The sequence below is a fragment of the Ornithodoros turicata genome, unplaced genomic scaffold (genome assembly GCF_037126465.1).
Source record: "Ornithodoros turicata isolate Travis unplaced genomic scaffold, ASM3712646v1 Chromosome22, whole genome shotgun sequence".
NCBI lineage: Eukaryota > Metazoa > Arthropoda > Arachnida > Ixodida > Argasidae > Ornithodoros > Ornithodoros turicata.
In genome coordinates this window covers 1,409,122-1,431,008 of record NW_026999340.1, presented here as the reverse complement: position 1 = coordinate 1,431,008, position 21,887 = coordinate 1,409,122, and the positions used below count along the sequence as shown (strand labels likewise).

At 44.5% G+C, this 21,887-nt stretch overlaps 1 protein-coding gene and 2 long non-coding RNA genes across 3 annotated transcripts; all 3 read right to left on the bottom strand.

Moving 5' to 3' along the window:
• Positions 1 to 17,216: 17,216 nt before the first annotated feature.
• LOC135373179 (uncharacterized) lies at positions 17,217 to 18,244 on the bottom strand. Its single transcript, XR_010416318.1, has 3 exons — positions 18,203 to 18,244; positions 17,448 to 17,595; positions 17,217 to 17,363 (listed from the first exon to the last, which is right to left on the bottom strand). It is a non-coding gene; the product is annotated as an uncharacterized LOC135373179 (long non-coding RNA).
• Positions 18,243 to 19,911, bottom strand: LOC135373178 (uncharacterized). The gene is made up of 3 exons (XR_010416317.1): positions 19,670 to 19,911; positions 18,434 to 18,605; positions 18,243 to 18,345 (listed from the first exon to the last, which is right to left on the bottom strand). It is a non-coding gene; the product is annotated as an uncharacterized LOC135373178 (long non-coding RNA).
• A 50-nt stretch (positions 19,912 to 19,961) lies between these two features.
• Positions 19,962 to 21,302, bottom strand: LOC135373228 (uncharacterized). Its single transcript, XM_064606462.1, has 3 exons — positions 21,174 to 21,302; positions 20,653 to 20,817; positions 19,962 to 20,159 (listed from the first exon to the last, which is right to left on the bottom strand). Exons 1-3 carry the CDS (start codon positions 21,276 to 21,278, stop codon positions 19,962 to 19,964), a joined length of 468 nt encoding a protein of 155 aa, XP_064462532.1. The 5' UTR covers positions 21,279 to 21,302.
• Between the last annotated feature and the right edge of the window lie 585 nt (positions 21,303 to 21,887).

The window sequence follows — 21,887 nt, the reverse complement described above, 5'->3', positions numbered from 1 at the left end:
GTGCGTGTTATTACATGTCATTGCGTGTTATTAAATGTCATTAAACGTGCATCCAGGTGCCCATCAAACACTATCGACACGTGAGTTCCCATTGTTTACCCGAGTTAACCGTTACCTTATCCTGGCGGCGCATGTTATTGAAACCTGGGAACCCATTGTTCACACTATCGATACATGATTTCCATTGTTTTCTGATATATCTTATCGTGCGTGTGCGTGTCGCATGTAACCTGAGCGGCCCATTGTTATAAGATCTTATATATACCACTACTGACGTCCCTCCAAGAAATGACGTTAGTGCTTGACAGCCAGATACGCTGCGAGCAATTCGCGGTCAAATGTTCTCTATCTGGTTTCAGCAGGTATAATCTTCCTGGAGAAGAGTCCGAGTGGTTGCAAATCATAGTCATCCATAGTCGATAGTCATCTCGTTGGTGAAGTGCGGCTACGACAGCTTTGTCCGAAGCGTCAACCATGAGACAGGTTGGAGCACCATGACAACGGTGTGCCAAGCGTGCGGCGTCAGAAGGGGCTTGTTTTGCTTGGTCGAACCCATTTTTCGCTTGAAGGTTCCATTCCACGGCACTGGTTGCATTGCGAGAGCCCCTCAAGAGGTTGTGAAGAGGCTCGATAATTTGGGCCCAATGAGGAATGAACCGTCGAGAGAAGTTCAGAAGTCCCAAGAATTCTCTCAGCTTTCGACGGGTCGGTGGTGGGGGAAGTCTATGATAACGTCGACTTTCTCTGGCGGCGGTGTTATGCCGTGTCGATCAATGCGATGATCAAGGAGTTCCTATGCATGTACGCCGAAGATGCATTTAGCGGCGTTGATCAGCACGCCGTTGTCCTGCAGTCGTTGGAAAAGCAAGCGAAGGTGATGTTCATGCTCTTCCTCTGACGCGCTGGCGACTAGGATGTCATCGTAACATCGAGTCCGCGTAACACATCGTCGATGAATCTCTGGAAGGTCTGAACAGCGTTACGGAGGCTGAATGGCATACGGGCATACTCCAAGAGACCGAAAGGTGTTATGATGACCGTTGTGGGAATATCCGCAGGCTCTACCGGGATTATGAAGTCAATGTTGGAAAAGACTGTGGCGCCATGTAGATGAGCCGTGAAGTCTTGGATATGTGGGACTGGATATCTGTCCGGAACAGTGATGTTGTTCAACGCACGATAGTCTTCACACGGTCTGCAGTCGCAAGAGTGCTTTTTGGGGACCATATGCAAGGGGAATGCCCATGGGCTGGAAGACGGGCGAACGATACCCATCTCTAACATATGGTTGAATTTACGCTTAGCATCCGCAAGACGTTCAGGAGTTTAGGCGTCGATTTGGGCAAGTTGGTACATAACTACGTAGAAACAGCGCACAGACGGGACACGAAGAAGTGTGTGCAAGAAGACTGTGTGCAATTGTTTCTTCTTCGTGTCCCGTCTCTGCGTTGTTTCTACGTAACGTTCAGGAGGGATGTATGCATGTATGTAGTTAGAGTTTTTTTATATAATTTACATTTGGGAGTTTACGTCGCGAGACAACTAGGTGATTTTTGGCGCAAGGGCTACTTAGGCCAAGTGCCAAGTCACCAAAAAGAGAGCCAAGTCACTGATGAAAAAATTCATGGATTATGTAATGAGTGATTTGTTTAAAATCTGTTCAAGAGCTTTTGCTACAAGAAATGGTGACACTTTTGCCAAGGACGTGTTTTCATCATTTGGCTGAACAATCAAAAACTTGAGGAACCAGGGTTCTGGCGATAAGTCAGTGATATTCAGTGTTTGTCGCTCGGTGCGGCTCCTTTTCAGGCGCCGATCAGATTTATTTGATTGTGACGTTTCCATTCAAGTGTCAAGGTTCAGTGCAGTAGGGGTGTCGCCCACCACCGATCCCAACCATGGGAACGTGTCCTGCACGCTAACACGTACCTCTCCACTATACCTTAGTGCAGGTTTCAGAAGAGAGAAAAGACTGCACACGCTTGACCCTCGCCGCCAAAGAAGGTCAAAAGGAAGGATAAGAAGCAAGAGAAGAAGACAAAGGAGAAAGCAATGAGCGTGGGAGATGGCGACTTGCTGAACAGTCCTGGCCGGGCCTTCCAGGACCACCCGTCTATGGGAAGCAGGGGCCAAAGTGGTGTATTGCTTTCCCAGAGGGGCCCGGAAGGGTCTAAAACAACCTCTGGGTCCACTCAACCACCAGGATCCCCCATTCCCCAGACACGGGACAGCCACGCACAGCTATACGTGGGCGTCTCGCTCATGCGGCGACCCAACAGTGAGTGTAGTGGGGGGGGGGGGGGGGCTACTGCGGCTGCTGCCGGGCGATGGGGGCGCCAAGTTCCCGACGCGGGGTTCAGAAGGGAGGCGTCTTGGGCGAGCGTGTACAGGCGGACCGCTCGTCACGATGTGGTGAGTGAAGTTGTGACGCGCTGGCGTAGGAGATGGTGTAGCACGCACAATATCAGGAAAGTTTCGCAGATGAGGTGAGAATAGAGTAGATGTCGAAGGGAGGAGAAACGTACCTCCGATGGAGGAGTAGGAAGATGGCACGCCGCGGATGCTCAAGGTAGTGGAATTGTCCACGAGCCTCTTCCGGCGTACGTCAACGAGGAGATCGAAGAACTTCAGAAAGTTTGCTCCGTGAATGGCGTGGGGAAGATAAGCAAAGATGAATATCCACTGAAATGTTCTGCGAAGCCATAGGTTCAGAGTCAGTGAACGTTCTCCATAAGTGGCGATGGCAGAGTGGTTGACTGCGCGCAACTTGTACTCTGGAGAGCGCAAACGACGGTCTTGTGGGGTCGGTGGGATGATGCTTACGTCAGCACAAGTGTCCACAAGGAACCAAGTACCGTAGCACTTACCAGCAACGAAGAAAAGACGGCTTCCACATTCCCCGGCAGCACGAGCCGTCGTTAGTGGCTGCACTCTTAGAAATAGGTATTCTATCGTGCTGTCAAGAGCTGCCGTGTCTTCTAGATTCGCGCTCAAGGCCGAAGTTTTAGATGACAGATGCCCACGTGACCCGGGATAAAAGAAAATACCATAAAAAATGGTCTTGCTTTTTTTGGCGCGTACGCCGTGTAGAAGACACGTTTATCACGTGACCAGGAATCGGACGTCGTGTTGTCTAAATTTCTGCCGTGGTTTCTATGCGCTCGGGGTGATCACCAGACCGGCGTCGAGGACCGGAGTCACGTGAACTATGCGACGGGGCAGACATGCTGGTGGCGCGGCACTGGTCACACCTCTTCTTCGATGCCTTGCCGCCAGCGTTTCTTCGCTTTGCTGATTCTGGGATTCTTTTACAGGTACGAGTAAGACACCTCCGTTTAACAAATTTGATTGGGATAACTATGCTAGCAGCACTACTATTGTAGTGGCAACCTGTTACTTCCCCACGCTTCTAACGAGCATTTGGAAGGTGCAGGTGCGAATGGAAGTGTCATGGCGGTCGTGACAGAACGTCAACGAAAGTTATGTAGTGATGCTTGAGGAGTTGAGTAGTGAACGTATTCCGGCTGCATCCGGTTTGTAGCTCTGTTAGAACTGCCTCTAAACGTTGACTTCACGAGCGCTAACGTTTGTGTATGGCGCAGGATGTTTTTGTCGTTCGGGGGCTCGTTCCGACCGTGGTTTGAGTAACCATTCTCTGTCTCAGCTAGCCGCAGTGGGTATGGACGCCACCAACGAGACTTCACTGGTGTTCAACGTGCCGCCTGGAGGAAATGTGCGTGCGATTCATACCGAAACTGACAGATATTAGCCGGTACACTGCACAAGTGTTACCCGGAACATGCGTCCAATGCTAACACTCACCTGTCGACCATGACCGCATTCAGCAAGATATCTCTTTGATCTCTCCTCCTACATACTTGGTACTGATGTGGTACCAATGTACCATTTTTCTCTCCTCGCTGACTTACCTATCATCGTTTTAGTATAAGCTATAGTTCGTACCCTTTCACTGTTGTCGATAGTGACTTTTATTACACTTAATGTTATTCCTATCCACTTTGTAATGCGTTCTTGTCGTCGTTTACTTTGTCACAGTTACGCCTTGAAGCAGAATTCCGATTCGAGTCCAGGATGGGAAGCATGGAGGAAACGCTGCACAACGGGTGACAACTGCCATATCAATAGCCCCCACAAAGAGATGTAGAGCCGCTGAAATATGGTGATCATATGCCCTGAGCAACAAACAGGTCTGCATCCCAGCGAAACTTGTTTCGTAGCGAGTTTCAAGCTTGCAAATAGTTTCGCAGCAGCTGCGGCGAGCCGCGCTGTTTTGTGCAATCTGTGATATTTTGACTATGTGTGGTTCTTATTCATTTTTATTTTCTCTGAGTCATTTCTTTGTGAACAGGGTATTTTGCATAGCTTGCAAGTCTAGTCAATATTCACTGTATCACTGCCACAATTTCACAACTTTGCCGAAACAAAGTCTTCAATCCCCTTGAAACAAATTCTTTTGACTGCAAGCCTGCCTGGAAGCCTTCGCCGGGGGAGAGGGGAAGCAGTAGCACGCGGGGAGGGGGAAACGACCGGGAAAGGAGGAAACTATGAAGCATAAAACAGAAATGCCACTCCCATGGGAAACGGGAAATGCCACTCCCATGGGAGTGGCATTTCCCGATCTTCCACAGGGTGGGCGGCAGCGTCACCAAACGTGCGGTGGTACCAGCACATGGTACTGTTGGCGATCGGTGAAGCTGAGCGAGTGCGACGGGACCGCGATGGTGTTCGACCGCGTTGGCGTGTCGTACGGCTGAATCCTTGCATATTGGCGATTTTATTTGTCAAGTATGCCACAGTGCTCTGTAGTTGCTCAACGTGGGTCGTAAGTGCTGCGATGGAATCGGACACTGGCACAACCTGTTGAAGAGGTGGCGTGTGTCTGTGAAGATGTCGGGGCTGCGAAGGAAGTCGGTTTTCGGGAAATAATACAGAGAGCCTGTCGGCTGCTACAGCGGCAACGTCTTCTAAGACAGCGTTAAGCTCCTCAGGTGGCTCAAGGAACAACGTAAGATCGTCCGCATACGCAGAGATCCTGCATCGACTTGTGCCCGGCACAAGTAGGCACCCAATTAAACGGTCATTCTCCACCACACGAAGAAAGGAATCTGTGGCCTGCGTGAAAAGCATCAGTGAGAGCGCGCAGCCTTGCCTCACACCCTTTAGAATGGGGAGTGCTGACCCAACTTCTCCATTAAGAAGGGACAACTTGATTGGACTTTGTATATGTTGCTCAACAAAGCAATGACATTATCAGGTACACAATAATGTCGAAGTAGGGAGAACAGAAAATCGTGACGCACAGGATCAACCGCCTTCTGGTCAAGAGATACGACATAACCTTAGGCACCGTTTGGTTGTGTAGGCAATATGCTGAGTGATGCCCAGAAGTGCTAGGGCAGCGAGGGCTAGGGCATACAAGGGCAGCGAAAACCCCAAGTGAATAGGTCGCGTATATGCTGAGCAATCTAATGAAATACATCGAGAGAGCAGACGACGCATAATGAGGTCCCTCTCCACCGTCTCTCCACAACGCCTTGATAACGTCACGCTCAACATCGCCAATGAGAGCGCTTCACCCCGCACAGCTGATCAGTGGGGCCGCGGGGCATCTGGATGCGAGGCGGCCAGCAGACACCAAGCGTAATGTCGGAATCGTCGGAATACGAAAGTGACGTCGCGTCGCTTCCAAGCGATTCTGAGGACTACAGCTCCGAAGAAATTGTGCTCGATGACGACCCTTATTCCACAGACCCTCTACCACTTGACCCTGCTGCAGGTCGTGCTGCAGGTGAAGGTGCAGCCAGTGAAAACGAGCCGTCCGATAGCGACGACACTTTCAGGTACGCCATATCCCGTTCATATATATCTTATGATGATTGTGCACTGTTAAGCATTTTGACGTTTATCCACTTGGAAATGACAGATGCCTCTGCACTCGCTGCAGTCCAGTGGAACCCGATGAACGCCGGTGCTGCAGTTCTGTTGATCGGGTGTCGGCTGTCTGTGAGGATGTCGGGGTCAATTGTATCACCGATCACCCACTCTTCAATGACATTTGTCTGCGGAGGGATCCAGACAACCATATATGTCTTTAGGACATCCTCTGGACATCCATCTCTGGACATATGGATGTCCTGAGGACATCCACAAAACTCCTCAGGACGTCCTGTGGACGTCTGCTGGACGGTCAAAGGTGCATCCATGGATGTCCCCTGTTTGTCCACAAGACGTCATATATGACATTTGTAGGACTGAACCAGGATGTTGCTACCTACGCTATATGGGACCTATATTTCGTGTATTTCATTAATGCTCCTGCACCTATGCGTGCAGAGGCAGCATCCCAAACTGCTATAATCTACTGCAACGTACAGAGAAATAATGGCACGCGTTAATCTGTTCCCTGACAGTTTCTGGTGCTTGCATGTGTAACAATACAAATGGAAAGAGAGTTTAAATATATATTGAAAAACAATTTATTGAGGAGTTTGCAAGGTACGCAGCAAATCACAGTGGAGCAACATTTATGAAACGTTTGTCGTCATATATATAGGGTGTTGCACGAGAGAGTCACCCTTCATTATTTTTAAAAAATTTACGTGAGATAAAAATTGGAAACCTATTGCACAACACTTATGAAGCTTTTTGCCACCCAAACAGGAGGTTTGCATCAGTGTACCTCAATAATTAGAGTAATTATCTTGAACTCAATATTTTGTCACGGAAAGGTTTTTCAGGCGGTTGTTGGGTGTTTTTGGGTGCCAAATTTTTGTAGAAATGTTTGCAAAACATCCTGTATTTGTGACTGAAATGGTGTGTTGTGGCTATGGGTCTTCTAACTAATGCAAAAAGGTTACCTTTTCTTGGCAAATTTTTTAGTTCCATTGCGCTAATCACATTAATTAACGAGGGACACCCATAGAAAACCACTGTTTGGGAGCAAAAACCTTCACAAGTGTAATGTAGAATGTTTTCAATTTTTATCTCTCGTTGTTTTCTTGCAACAATTGATGGTCACTCTCTCGTGCAACATCCTCTGTACACATACCGTACTTGAACTATTCATATCGACACATAATTTATCACAGCCACTCTTGGTGCTTTTAGCAAAACAATAATTGCAGCTACTTTCTTATGACTGAGGAGGGAGTTGAATGCCTAGACTCAAAGAAATAGGGTACAGGTATATCACAGTTACACACTGCCAACACTTCATGTGAAAGAATATCCCCGGCACACCTTGCATAGCTGTCTTGGCCGTTGCATATCGAATGCTAGAAACAAAGTATGTACGTGCTAACCAACAGCATTAAATTTTTCCAAAAATGGTACAGGTCCTGACAGAAGTGTACGAAATAAGCGAGCTGCGCATTTTTTTCTCCGCCAAGACACCCAAGAGGCAGACGGAAGCAGGTGAGTTTGAGCGCGGTCATTGTTTGAGAGGCGTAGATGAGCGGGCTGCAAGCTACATATTGCGGTAGTTTCGGTATTGCTTCTCACTATAGTGCCTGCGAAGTGAGTTCGAAACCACTGTAGTGTTCTGCAACACCACGTCACTGAAAGTTTGTGAAGACTGGGAGCTCCCAGGTATTACTGGGGACATAAAAATAAGTCATTGTGAAAACACGATAGTGTGTTTCCCAAATTAAAAAGCGAAGAAGCATTACATATGTTCTAAACACATTAATCGTTAGGGAACATAGCTGTGATCATATTAAATATCTGACGTGACCAGATGATAGCTTACATACACAGTATTTCAGTCACATGTTGAGGGAGAGCACTGCAGTGAAATCCAACGGGCGTCGTGGGCACGTTCAAGAGAAGCAATACCGAAATTACTGTAGCGAGTTCCTCGCAGCACACTCATCCAGGCCTCTCTCAGCAAAGAACTCTACCGCTCCCGAAGACCGTGCCGCGCGAGAAAAAGTATGCAGCTCACGTGTTCCGTTAACTTTTGTCGTGAACTGTAGAACACAGCAAACAGTAGGCATAAGTTAAGCTAAAAGAGCTACACCCTGTAAACGTGACAGAAGTTCGCAAGTTCAGAAGATGTCGCATACGTAACAATACACCAAATCAAAAATTTCACAAAAAACACAGTAGAAAGGAGCACAGGGCTGACACTCTTATTCATTTTCTGTTTGGTACCTCTTGGTAGTCTTGTTTCCTCCTAGGCACACTTGTGCAGCTTTTGACAATGTTTTTTTTTTCTTAAAAACGGTCTTTACCTGATAGCCCGCTCCTAGACAACCACAATCCCGAATGACAAAGTTCTCGCCCCTGATTTGTTGAAAACCGGAGGCGCTGCCTTTTTTGTACCCATTATGAAATTCATAAGTGGTACAAAAAAGGCGTACGCCTCCCTTGTTCAACATCGCACGGGCGTGAACGATGTCATTCGAGATGACGGCATTGGTAGGAGTATGCTTTACATCACTTACATCATTACTTACTTCATTACATGGCTCGTGAACGAACCATGTAAAACCGTGCTCGGTTCTCTTCTGTGTTGGAAATCACGTTGAGTACTTTTTGTTTCAAACTGTTCAGCACTCTCTGACGTTGAACAATAAGTTTCCACAACCTCCCCTGCGACGGATGATTGGAGAACTACTGAGGACTCACAATTATCATCACTTCCACTCAGCATGTTTACTATAAGGACCTCATCTTGATTCCGGGATCAAGACGCACGACACTCGTGTTGATCACGTTGCGTACCCAGAGTCGTAGAGTTTTTTCTGGAGCCCGACGGTCCTTCATGCACACATATTTTTACCCTTAACTTTCGGCGTCACTGCACATATCATAGGCTCACATTGAAACTTAAAACTGCACAACGGAATGTGAACGTTTGGCGAGCGGATGATTATGATGATGACGTGCGTTATTGTCGATGCTCATGGCGCTTTCTGCTTTTGCGCGGCGGTGCAAGTTAATGCAGCAGACGACGCTCAGCAGTGAACGGCGGGGAATGTTTCTTTGATTTTGATCCCAGGGAATCTAGCTCGCATACGGTTGGTACTGTCGTAGTTCTATGCACGTTATTTTATGGAGCTATTGAGTAAATGAAACTGGTGTAATATTACTCGCAGGATGCCAATCAAAATATAGCTGCTAAGATCCCGCATCAAAATATTGCGCTATGTTATTTTACGCATGTAGTTATTGGTTGCGACCAGAGTGCACCACACCTTCGTTGCTATGAAAGCTGTTAGCCTAATTGGCTGTATCACAACACGTCCTATATTATACACCCACAGGACGTCCAAGGGACGTCCAGCTCGCAACGTCAGCACTGGATAAATCCAGGATATTTATGGACATTTTGGGACATCCAGGGGATATCCAGTGGACATCCATCATGGACCTGGACGTTATGACCAAACTGGGATGTCCTGGGGACGTTAATGGTTGTGTGGGGAGCTCCTGGTTGTTTATGCACCAGTGTTTTGCCGTGATGACCGTCGCATGCGTGTTCTCGAGCCATCTGACAATAGGTACTGTGTCTAAAACTTCTCATACGTCGTAAATGTCGTGATTTCGTGCCACTTTCGTTTCGAGCACATGGGTGCGTGTTACTAAAAGTTTGCTGCTCTTAGTCAAGCAAATCAATATATTTTGTCTCCTTCCCAGGGAACACATGGTAGTCTACTAGACGTCCAGACCTGTTCTAACCCTAGACTTTAGGGATAGTGCCCAAACTAGACGTTGACTAGACGTGTAAAAGTCTTACCATTATTTAGACGTCTAAAATTAGTGATCTACTAGACATCTGGTAGACATTTAGTAATTGACTTCTAATTGTAGACGTCTTGTAGCTGACCTTGTATATACCACATATTAGAAATCATCAAGATTTTGTCTTATTAGGTTTTTAAGAGGTGTGAACACATTCACACCTATTGCACAGAGTACCTCTCACAAGTAGAGTCACTAAATTATAAGAGGTGGTTCTAAGCTTAGCTTTCAGGCTTACAAAACTGCAGCTCAATTGTTACAAAACATATGCAGGAAACTGAATTACTTGATGGCAGAGTTAACATAATTGTGTTGTTCAAGTTGTCCGTGAACCGGCCTTGGCGGCTGAGTCTGTAGTGTGTTCGCCTTTTGATCCCGAGATCGCTGGTTCGAACCTGGCCAAAAACACCAGCAAATTAGTGCCAGGATACAAGTTGCTTAGACATGCCATCTTCCACAAGGGACATTAAATACGGTGTGTTGTGTGGTGAGCTTTCATTGCACATTTAAGGACATTCAGGTGGGCAATCCACAGACCGACTGCTGTGGTGTCGCTCATGATCTCAGTTGTCTCGCTATGTAAACCTCTATTATTATTAAGTCTTCCATGCTGGTACCTGTCCACAAGAGTCGTCACAAGAAATCTAAAAAACGTAGCCAAATGCAGAAAGAGAACTGGAATTAGGAGGGTCATCCAAAAATAAGTTGCCCGATATTTGTTATTCAAAGGAAACACCACTAGGACAAACTGAATGGTGTAGTAGTTGGGTGTAACATCCCGGCACTGCAGATGTTGGTTAATGGATTGCCGTTCACCTATGTGTCAGACATTCAAGCATGGATGTCATATTTCTGAGTACGTCTGATTATCCTAGTAACTAAGAGTTATCCTACCTTTCGTTAAGGAAAGAAGAGTGCTTTAGAGAATATCCACTGACAGTTAACACCTGTTTATACAAATCACTTTACATGCATTGAAATGGTGTGTCCTCTATACAGGATCGTGAAAATCTGCACTATGAACAGTACAGCGGGAGATCAGCTATAACACCACGAAACAACGTTTCTTTTCTGAAATTCAGATAATTGTTAACGGAGACTGGCAGGTCACTGGTACTACACTCTGATATTAATGGGAACAAATTTCCTTCAGCTTGACCAACGAAAGTTATGCGAGATGGGAGCCACATTTGCTCGGTAACTTTCGCAAAGAGCAACAAATGAATGCAGCTTGCATTTTCCTTCAATGGTATCAAGACGGTCAAGATGAATTTCTTGGAACAATTATTATTAATGAAACGTGGGTGCATTATGCAAGTGCTGAGACAAAATACCATAGGAAGTCATGGTGGGTGCCCGGTGAAAGCATTCTGAAGGAGGTCAAACTCGCGTTTTCGTCTTGAAAGGCTATGCCGAGAATGTTTTAAGACTATCGTTGTGTGCAACTTCTAGATTATCTCATACGCACAATCACAGTAAATGCAGATGTACTGCGAGATCCTGGGAAAGCTTCAAACTACAATGAAACAAAAACGCACAGGACTTGCAAGGGTGTAGTACAACCACGTCAACGCTGTCTGCACTCGTCTTGAAAAACTCGGGATTTGTTCCAGAAATTCATCTGGAGATTTGCCAGAGAGAGAAAAAGTACACAAGCGAGCTGGTACAACATTGAAGTAGGAAGCATCACCTTGAGCATGAGGAGAATGAAGTATACGGGAGACACACAAACGTGAGTTTCCTTTTCGTGAGCTTCCTGTATACTTAGTTCTCCTCATGCTCAAGGTGATGATTCCTACTACAACGAAAATTTGCCCAATTTGCTGTTTCATCTTCCTCTCAAAGCGCCCTTCGGCAGTCAGCAATTCGCAAGTGATCATGAAACAAATTGATCAGGTGAAATGCATCACTTTGTACACAGGACATAGCATGGCACAGAGAATACCGTATTGAATAATTGATATCAAATGTTCAGTTAAATAAAGTGACTATATTAGGCAGTAATGTTGAGCTCTAATCTGTACATATTTTTTTTCAATGTTATGCTATAGATTTATTATTTTGTTCACAGCAGACGAACTTTTGTGAAGGAAATTCCTTATTCTGTTACTTTCCATCACACATGTGTGAAGCAGCAAGTACAATCTGTTTGCAAATGATCATACTGAGGTAATAAAACTGGACTCTGCAACAACTTTCAGAAACTATGCACGAATGGACCACATTAACTTTGTCCAATTATATTATGACCAGATGGATACTATGTAGCCTTTCATGCTGTGTGAGTTGTATGCCCATATATTGTAACAAAAGATCAGTCAGATGAAGGCAGTGTGACTGAGGTACATAGATAATTTAAATAATGTCCATACATAGATGATCCGAGTTTTTTTGGCTCACTGACATATACATATATATCGTCCACAACTAGAAGACATTACCAGAATCTAAGTGCTGTGAAGTAATATTTTATTTTACTGAATACATATCTTTTTTCTTAACGAAAGCGCGCATTTGTTCGGGGCAATATTTCTTGAACTAGCATTCCTGATGGCGTTACTGTTGCTGGTAAATGTAAATGTTGTGCGTCAGTAACTCCCCTGCAGAATACTACGCTACATCAATTTCAGCAACTAAATTATGGAATCACTTAAATGTCAATAAAAAAGTCGACGACTCCGACGGATCATTCAGCGCAGCACTATAAAACATTGCTCCATAAACACAGAAGCACTTTGCACGTAATGTGGGAAGCAGATGGCAGATGTTTGTTTACTGCACATAACATTTTCCCACAAGCTACACAGCTGCAGCAGTAAAATGGAATCTGACGTGACTCAGGGATTTCAGGACCCTTCAAAAAATCTTGAAACTGCCCATGGTACCTCTTTGAAACCGCTGAACAGGCAGTACGGTACATATTAGGCACACCTGCAGCCCAGTAGAAAGGCACTGATAAATTGTTTGCAAAAGGAACAGCGATTTTCAACACACACAGCACCAAAATACGACACTCGTCGCTGCAACGACGATGGCGATAGCATAATGATGATGATGTCGGTGTCACTTCCGCTGGATTGGCATATGTGTTATTTAACATTTAACCTCCGCGACCCAATTATAATGAACGGCCACGGACATTAAAGAACATTACAAAAAATAAGTACTCAATAAGCACGACCAAAAGCAATGTCAATATCGTCTGCCCCTTCTACCCAATCACCACCCATCATCCATCCATCCAACCAGTCCGAACCTGTTCCGTTTCAACCGTTGAAACTTCAAACTTTCCGGACGCGCAACGGGTAGAAGTTGGGTCTTGACGGCAGCACTCCACTGGTTGTTATACGAAAATCTTTCTAAGTTCCAATCTCCCGCACGTTTTGTCTTGCAATTTTTGAGCATAGCGAGAACGTACGCCGTGCTGTCCAGTGATAAAAACTGTTGAGCGCAGCAGAGCTCCCCTACACTGTGGTGGACAGCGTTTCCTTGTTCTCTGGCTTTCAAGTTTAGTGGTGAGTTCACTTAAAAGTATGTGCCTGTTTCTGTGTACCAAATCGCATGTAGTAGAGATGCGTGGCATAATATCGGAATATCGTTTCCTTTATCTATTTCGGCTTCGTATCACCGATTGAAGCACACTGGAAGTGTGGGTTGACCTGACTGCACTTGCATTCAGAGTAGTGATTAACGTTGTATGTTCGGCAGCACAATGTTTCAGTAAGTGCATTGGTTCGTCTTGGTGCTAAAACAAATACGGTATCACTAATTAACCTTCCAGATTCATGACTGTTGAAGTCTTGAGTAAACGAAAGTCGACAGTTACGGTTTGCAGGGCGGACACGCTGGAACATAAATGCTGGTTAGTTCATTGTCATGTCAGCCCGAGTTCGATTGTTGCATTTTTCCCTGGTAGTGAAACCACACTCTGAAAATTTTGCGCAAGTACCTTTGTTTGCATATCATGGTTTCATAGCAACTGCATATTTTTATAGGTGCTTGTACTACCTTGCATCGGTAGGTATGAAAATAGTGGTAACCTACCCTACAAAACATCTATTTGCACATAAGCTTAACAATTCCCTGTGAGGTAAGGGGAAGCAGTTGTCTCGGACGTGTGACTGCGTTGGCCTCCAATGTTCCTGATGCTCGATGTGCCCCCAATCTTACACTAGAGGGAGCCTCTTTAAATTTTTGTAAACAAAGTAGTGCAAATACAGTTGGTGGAAGGCTCTAACAGCTTTCCATTTACATGGTTGTTGTGTGGTTAACAAAATCGAACTTTTTTTCAGATGCTGTGAAAGTCAGTAGGGAAGTGCGATGTAGAAGAAAGGACTGCTAGAAGCTTGCTAAAGAACCGCACAGCATGTACGGGCAGCAGACAAAATATTTATCAAACGGTACAAAACTAGCATTTCTGTGCTTAATCGTTTCGAAACATCCTTGGTATTGTATGGAGAACAGCGTGACAATGTCATTCCATCTTACTTCACCCAAACAGCTATCTGGCAGTAGTGCAAGATTTGAGTTCCTAAAGGGTTTATTCACTGAAGTCACCTCAGCACCATACTGTAGGTCCCCCAATGTTACGTCCTTGCATTTGTTCGCTGCATTATGCTTTTTAGGTCACTATTAACACCGAAAACATGGAAATTGCTTAGATATTCTACAAATCACAGAGCAACAAGTTTCACACAACTGATGTTCGGTGAGCACAATATGGGCACCGGCTTGGATGGAAGCTACAATAAGGGGGCCGATGATCAGCACATCTGCCTGCTAGCGACAGTGGCGGTCTCCTGCAGATGACGTCATGTGAATAAACCTTATAATATTTGACGTGGTGATACAGGCTACTATAATATACACAGTCTTTATTTTTATCCTGTGCAGAATTTTTGCACCAAAGTTATGAGAGCAGCACAGTAGTTGTCTTAGCGTAATGCAGTGATGGAAGTGCTGCGCCAATCATGGAGTGCTTAGCAGTCGCCTGCTCGACCAGGTAAGGTCGTGCATCATGAGAAAACGCTTGTCACATTGATGTACTTTCACCAGGTGTCTTTCACAGCGACAGCTGTTACATCCTCGTTTCCCTGAGATTCTGGCAGCGTCCACATCAGGTAGTCACGCACAAACAGATTTTAAGCTGTTGCTGGAATTCGTGTTGTGTAGCTGTAACAGTCCTGTGATTTTTGTACGTGCAGCTTATTTTCTTTATGTGTCTCTCAGATCAGTGCTGATACAGTTTTTGCTCTTATGTGGCCAGACAAGCATCCCGTGAAAGAGTGTGCACAGCCACTAAACGAACTAGATAGAACTAGCAGGCTACATAATGCTTTCTCACATGTTTTGTTCTATTTCCTAGCCACATTGAATCATTGGAGGCAGTGCTGCAGCACCAACAATCACTCATTGGAAGAAAGGAAGGAGGTGGCCTTCAACACCCTGCTGCCAGTTCAACACTCGTCAGTCAAAACACAAGACGCCTGCTTGGCGGCAAAGTCATCCAGTTTTAGACTGAGTTTTGTACCATAGACTTCGTGTGTGGTTTACTGTGAATAAATGTTCATGCTGAGATCCATGTTGCTATCAGTTATATTACATTTCTCTATGAATGCATGCCAGGACGGTAGCAGGACTAGTCATGGTCTAAAGTACGTCTAAGGGTGGCTAAAGTAAGGTACAGGAAATGTACAACCCTAGACCTGTTGCCTGAATGGAGGGATAAAACTGGTCTAGCTGTAGACTTCACGTCTAATACATGGTTAAGTGTCTGACCCTGTTCCAGACATCCAGGTCAAAAGAATGTCTAAATCTCGGCTAGGTACATAGACATTGGATGTCTAGGGATAGATGGCTAGGTGGCGTAACGTGTTATTTGACGTCTCGTGGACGGATACTTGACATTTGGTCTAGTGCCTAGACATTCTATAGACATTTCTTATCTCTTTTTTTAGGCATCATTTAGACGTCTACTAGCCCACCATGTATTCCCTGGGTTTATTATTGTTTCACACAGACGTCTCCGATACACCGCGTATTGCTCGTTCACAACTTGGATTCATGGATACCTTGGGATAAGAAACCGAAGGCAGATTCCAGGATGTGCTGTTCGAAGAATCAGGACGTTGTTCCCGTCAACTTCATATACAGGATACTACGAGTAACACCATGCATATCTCCCATGTGGCATATATTGTAACATACTTCACTTTTCATAACACCTTTCAAATTCAACTCGTGCGGCAGGGTGCTTGCTCCAACGTGTCCAGAGGTTTTATCTAAAACGAGTGCTACTTTTCAGCTACCTCACTAAGCAACTGGAGCTGCTAGTGGTACTAGTGAAGCATTAGCTGTTTCTTACTGAAGAAACAGGTACTGCTTCACTAACAGCACCTGTTTCTTAGTGAAGTAGCTTAAAAGTAGCGCTTGTTTCTCTTTTATCGCTCGCTTTAAATATAATTTCTGGACACTTAAGAGCTTTAATTATATACGCTTGCATTTTAGGACTCATCAATGTCATTGTTGTTTGCGCATGTTCATGAAAGGTGCTTTGCTATTAGAAGATGTAACTGTGTACACAATCAAAACCTCGTTTATCAAGAGAGAACTGATGTTCTGAGGCTGGAACAATATAGAAGGGACTATCACATACAAGGCCTCAAGTTGCCTAAGAAATTAACGATGAAACATGGAAGTCACTGAAAAGGTTAGCCAGCTGTAGGATTCGAACCCACATCTTCTGGATTACCGGTCCAGGGCCCTACCAATTGAGCTAAGCTAACACGCCTTCTCAGCGACTTCCTGGGTGCGTCATCTGAAGGGACAAACCAGTCACAGTAATCCAGAAGATGTGGGTTTGGGTCCTACAGCTGGCTAACCTTTTCAGTGACTTCCATCTTTCACCTCCATGATGTTTGCTTCCCATAACCACATATGGTGAAGAAATGTTGCAGAGCGAAGTCACAAATTATTGAGCAGGTCATACTATACGTCATATATGTGCATGCACAGTTCCGAAAGTTTGGACCCTTTGTTTCACTTCGAGAGCAGTGTACAGACTTAGGTGGCATACTGGAATGTGTAAACAATTTTCATTGAGAATCATTTGGAAGTACAAATCACAATGAGGACAAGTACTGGTACAATACACATTTTGAATAGTCTATCCAGCTTCACCATAGCGAGGTTTCTTTTGTACGATGTTTTTCACCTATGTTTACAAAGAAAGAAAACATGCTTTTTTTCCCTTTAGCCTGGATATATGCTTTATTTCTAAATGGAGGGTAGAGTTATTGCCGGTGTGTGTATTGCCACAGGTGTGTATATGGAAGCTTTCTGAACCTGATACATATATTAAACATTTCAAACAAGAACTGATTATATTTAGTACATTTTATTTCCTCATTCTTGCTATATTTTCAGTTGCTATGTAGGGAGCTGGCGTTATGGTTCATGTTGACAGGGTGGTAACATGTTCTTTTCTTCCATACGAGCAGTGCTTAAACCTTGTGGTGGCCCCGAAAAGGGCCTTTTTTTAGCTTAGTTTCAGTGCAACGTTCAGTGTGTGATGCACGTGGGAGCCTCATTTCTGGAACCTAAAAATAAAAATTCACAATATATAACAATATCAAGCCATGACAGTATGTGAGCAATATATGGTAGGAAAAGTGTGCACAAACCTTGTCTGATGCTTCAGGACTGCTTCTGTAAGGCTTGGCCTCTCACCATATGTTGATGACAGCGTTGGCAGAGTTGCCACAGCTCCAGACTCCCTTCTGCGCTCCTGAATGCGTGTCAGCACCTCAGCAATCAAGGCTGATGCATAATCTATCCAATAAGAAGATTGGAGTTGGCACGGAAACTATCTGATCAATGCACTCAAAATTGCCCTGCTCCCCATTGAACAGGATGTTTGATGAGACACTCACAGCTGAATAATTCAAAAATAGGTAATGGAAGCAAAGTGTTTATGGACAGAGGGATATTCCTTGCCCAATGATCTGACATTAATACTAGATTAGAATATTTGATCTCACTGTGGGACTCAATATTTGTAACATGTGCAGTGGATTTCAGCAAGGTTCCTTTCCCATATTACTCATATCTCACTTGTCTGAAAGTTGCGAAGGCCCAGTTTCACCAACGTCAATTTACATTTTAACCGAGATCTCTGGTCCCTTAACTTGAATTTAACACATAACTGTTCTTCACTAAAAAGAGTCATTGTCACTGAAACGTTCATCACATGACCATCTAGCATTTGTAAAGAAAGAATTGTGTGTTAACTTTACGTTTTAGCAACCCTTGGTCTCGGTTCAAAGTTACCCAGCGTTGGTGCAACTGGGCAGTGTGGTAATTTTTTGGCAAATAAATAAAACTAAAACTCAACGTCTGTAACATAGATTAATTCATGCTGCATGCAACAAGCACATACCATAGCTAGCACTCTCCTTCAGAAGTACAGCCACCCACGTCTACTTCACCTTCAATGCCTTGAGACGGTACTTCTTCGTGCCTTCCCTCTCCAACTAGACACGGTCTGCATTCTCGTTGAAGTGGATGATCGCCAACTGTGTCCTACAAGTGGAGTACATTACATTCTTATGATACCCTTTGTCACCGTGCTGGACTTGGCTCCTAGCTCGTGGGTCCATACGCTTCATACCTAGCCACCATCCCCTCGTCAGAAAATGCGTAGGACTTCGGCAGGAAGTGGATGAGGACACTGTGAAAGGCCTCCAATCCATATGTCTGTTCTTGTGAGGACAGGAATGGGATATCCTTCAGGAGTGCAGGTGACAACAGGATGTCCTGGACTCGCCTGTACGTCTCTGTGTCTACAATTGTGTGTTGTCAGGTGCTTGAAATGTTCACCATACACACTGAAAGGTTACAGCCCCTACGTTTCTGCAGTGATAATTTCAAATATACTGCTAACGACAGACTGATAATCTGCAAAAAAGAAATGAAAAAAAAGGGGCATGTGCTGGATTTCTTAGTGTGTATAAAAGTTCACAACTGATAGACAAACAGTTTGTTTTTCTTAACAGAAAAGAATCTAGTTATCTCTCAGATACTAAAAGTCCTTGGCCCTATTCTCCAGGCATAGTGCCATGCATCTGAGGCATAGTACCAGGCATAGTGCCATGCATATGAGGTGCTCTTGCAGGCATGGGCAGGGGTTGTAGATCATCTCTACTTGCTCTGTTGCAACTGCTTTCTCTTTAATTGTTTGGTGAGAAGAACACATTCCATAGGGCACAGCAAATAATTCTAGGTTACATAATTTAAAAAAAAGTAAAATTATTTGCAATACCACAACAAAACATGTGGTCGGCAACAACAACAAATAAGTTAATGATAATGAATGGGGAAATTCGCCTGTGGTCTGCAAAAAATCATCACTTCTGCGAGATTTCTGTGAATCGTGTAAAGTTAAGTGCTTTCAATAACAACCACCGATACATTAATATGAATACAGGAGAGCCACATATAAAAGTTTATCCTTGTTGGCACGCAGTACTCACAATAATTACTTGATGCAAGGAAGGATCATTGTGTCTGCCTATGTTCACATTTCATTTTAGTAAATTGTAAACCAAGTGGTCTCTCTCGACCCCTTGCTGAAGGCAAAAGAAAGAATTTACTGCATAAAGAATAAAATAGATAAATAATACTCAAGATCTTACCACCACCCAGATCGTGGATCAGAGAATGGGAATGAGGCTGCAGTATAAGGTGTGCAACATGCTTTTTTTTCTGTTTTCAATTGTGTTAATTTGTTTTAAGATTTTGGAATTTGTGTTGTGTATTTCACCCATAAGTGACAGTAAGGAAAACTTTTACTTACTTCGCTACTCTGTATATAATATTTTACAAACTGCAAAATGTCAGTGTTTACCTTCTCTGAGCCATTGTCGTGGTTCAGAAAGTGCGCCGTGGTAGCAAATCGGGTACAACGGGTTGTCGTGCTCATGGATGTCAACGATGTTGTTAACTGCTGACACCCACTTTGCAAGACATAGGTCCCCATCATCCCCTCTTGTACGCGGACACCAATACGCATGTCTCGTCAAGCTCTCAATCCAGAGCTGCACAACTTGGTGTTTCGTTGAGCGACTGAGAGCCAAGAGCTTTTTCTTGGCTCCTGTTGGATGTTATCACGTGTGACATATAAAACTCCCTCCAGAAAATCACCACTCACCTTTGACAACATGCCACACATCAAATATGTGCATTATGTGTGGGCACAGTCGCCTTAGCATGGCTTTCATGCCAGAAAGGCGGTCACTGACCAGGGTGTCCACAGTCATGTCATGTACCCCGAGAAAGGCGAGGCATTTCTGTAGACCATAGGCTTCCATTGCTTTGCTACTGCTGACCTCAGTAGACTGCATAAGAGGAAAGGTCAGGGTCAGACATTGTATGCAAGGCACTACAACGAATTGCCATACTATTAATCAAATACTTTTGTGAGTAATGTGGTAAGTAATTTATTAATTTTTCCAAGCAATTTGTGAGTAATTTCATTACGAGTGAATACTCTGTAATGGATAGTAATTAATCGTTTTGACTAAGCTTGATTTATAGACAGTCTTTCCTGTCGTCCATGCTATTGCACTACAATAAGTGATGGTCACTGAATGTAGCATTTCATATGTGCATTCTAAGTTTTGCCTGGGGGCACTTTAGTCTCGTCCTACTACAGCCTGATGTATCCACACTTCACATTAGACAGTCAAGTAGGCAAAAGCGAGTCACTTTTGAATTCAATTCCCAAATTAGAATGTAACATGACCAAGCTCTTCTATTGTAGGTGCTTTTTTATCCATGATAACTTTTTTCACAAAACTATTGTGGTGTCCACAAACGAACTTGAGGTACCTTAACCAACTCGCAGTGCACGATACGGTTGGCTGCAGTCTCCAGAAGCGTGTAGGTGCCATACAATGCAGTGTGGCCGGGTGAGTCGCACCTGCCATCCCCGGCAAGCGTCAGGGGCAGTGGCCGAAGCTGGTCAAGGATCTCTGCTTGTCTCATGAGGTAGACCTAAAATCATTTTCGGATAAGTGTAAATTGAGGAACCCTGGGTACACATGTCAGAGAACTAGTGGTAAAGCCAACACGGTACTAGACTGCCTGCCCTACAGCATTGCATTTGCAATTGATTGAAGCACCTCCAAAGGAGGTTCTTACTATACGATCATAGCACAATCACAGAAAAATAGTTGTTCTTTCTACCTTTTACTTTGGCTATTTGCTGAGGGAACTCAAGGCACAGCCAATAATCTAAGCAGCAGGAAAAATCAGGGCCATACACTCAGCGCAAACATATCACGTGCCCCTTTTATCCCACTCTGTGGGGCATGTCACAGCAAAGTCATACGTCACGTCACAGGACTCACATCATTCACAGCAGGAAAGAGGTGCTCCTTCTGCGTTCGAAAGTACTGAGACATTGTAAGTGTTGCCATCTTCATAGGCTCAAACATCCTAAAAGCTTTTGACATGTTCACAGCTGAGAAGAGGATTGCAGAGCAGACGAGGACGTTCCTTAGTGGTCGGCCCCTCAGCCAAGGTTGGCTGTGCCAAGACCGTTCCCTCCCACACTTGCAACGCATGACAGCTTTCAAGCATGCCCCCCTTGTTGTGATGTTGATGTCAACACCATCGTTCCCACAGTAGGGGCACTGGGATAGCAGCTCTTGCAAACTGGATTGTGCCACCAGGAAAAATCGCTCATCTGGATTTGGTCTGGAAGGCCAACCCAGATTTTTAATTCTTACATCATTATGCAACCAGCGTCTTGAACAAGCTTTGAGAAATATTTCAAAATATTTCACTTACGTTTGATGCCTACGAGATTTTGAAAGCCCTTGTCGTTGCAACATCTTGTCTCCATGACTGCAAGAAAAGAAAACAAATTCTCTATTTCTATTTAAACAAGGTTTCTATTTACCTCATGATCACAAGCTTACTCTTCAGTGTCTGAGCTTTCTGCGGTTTCAGACAACTGGAATGTCACATCCTTTGGGTCGGGTGGGCTGTACGCACAAGAGAAACAGATTAATTTGCCTTCATCACAAGTGCTTTTCATCTCTGCTGAAACAATGCCACAG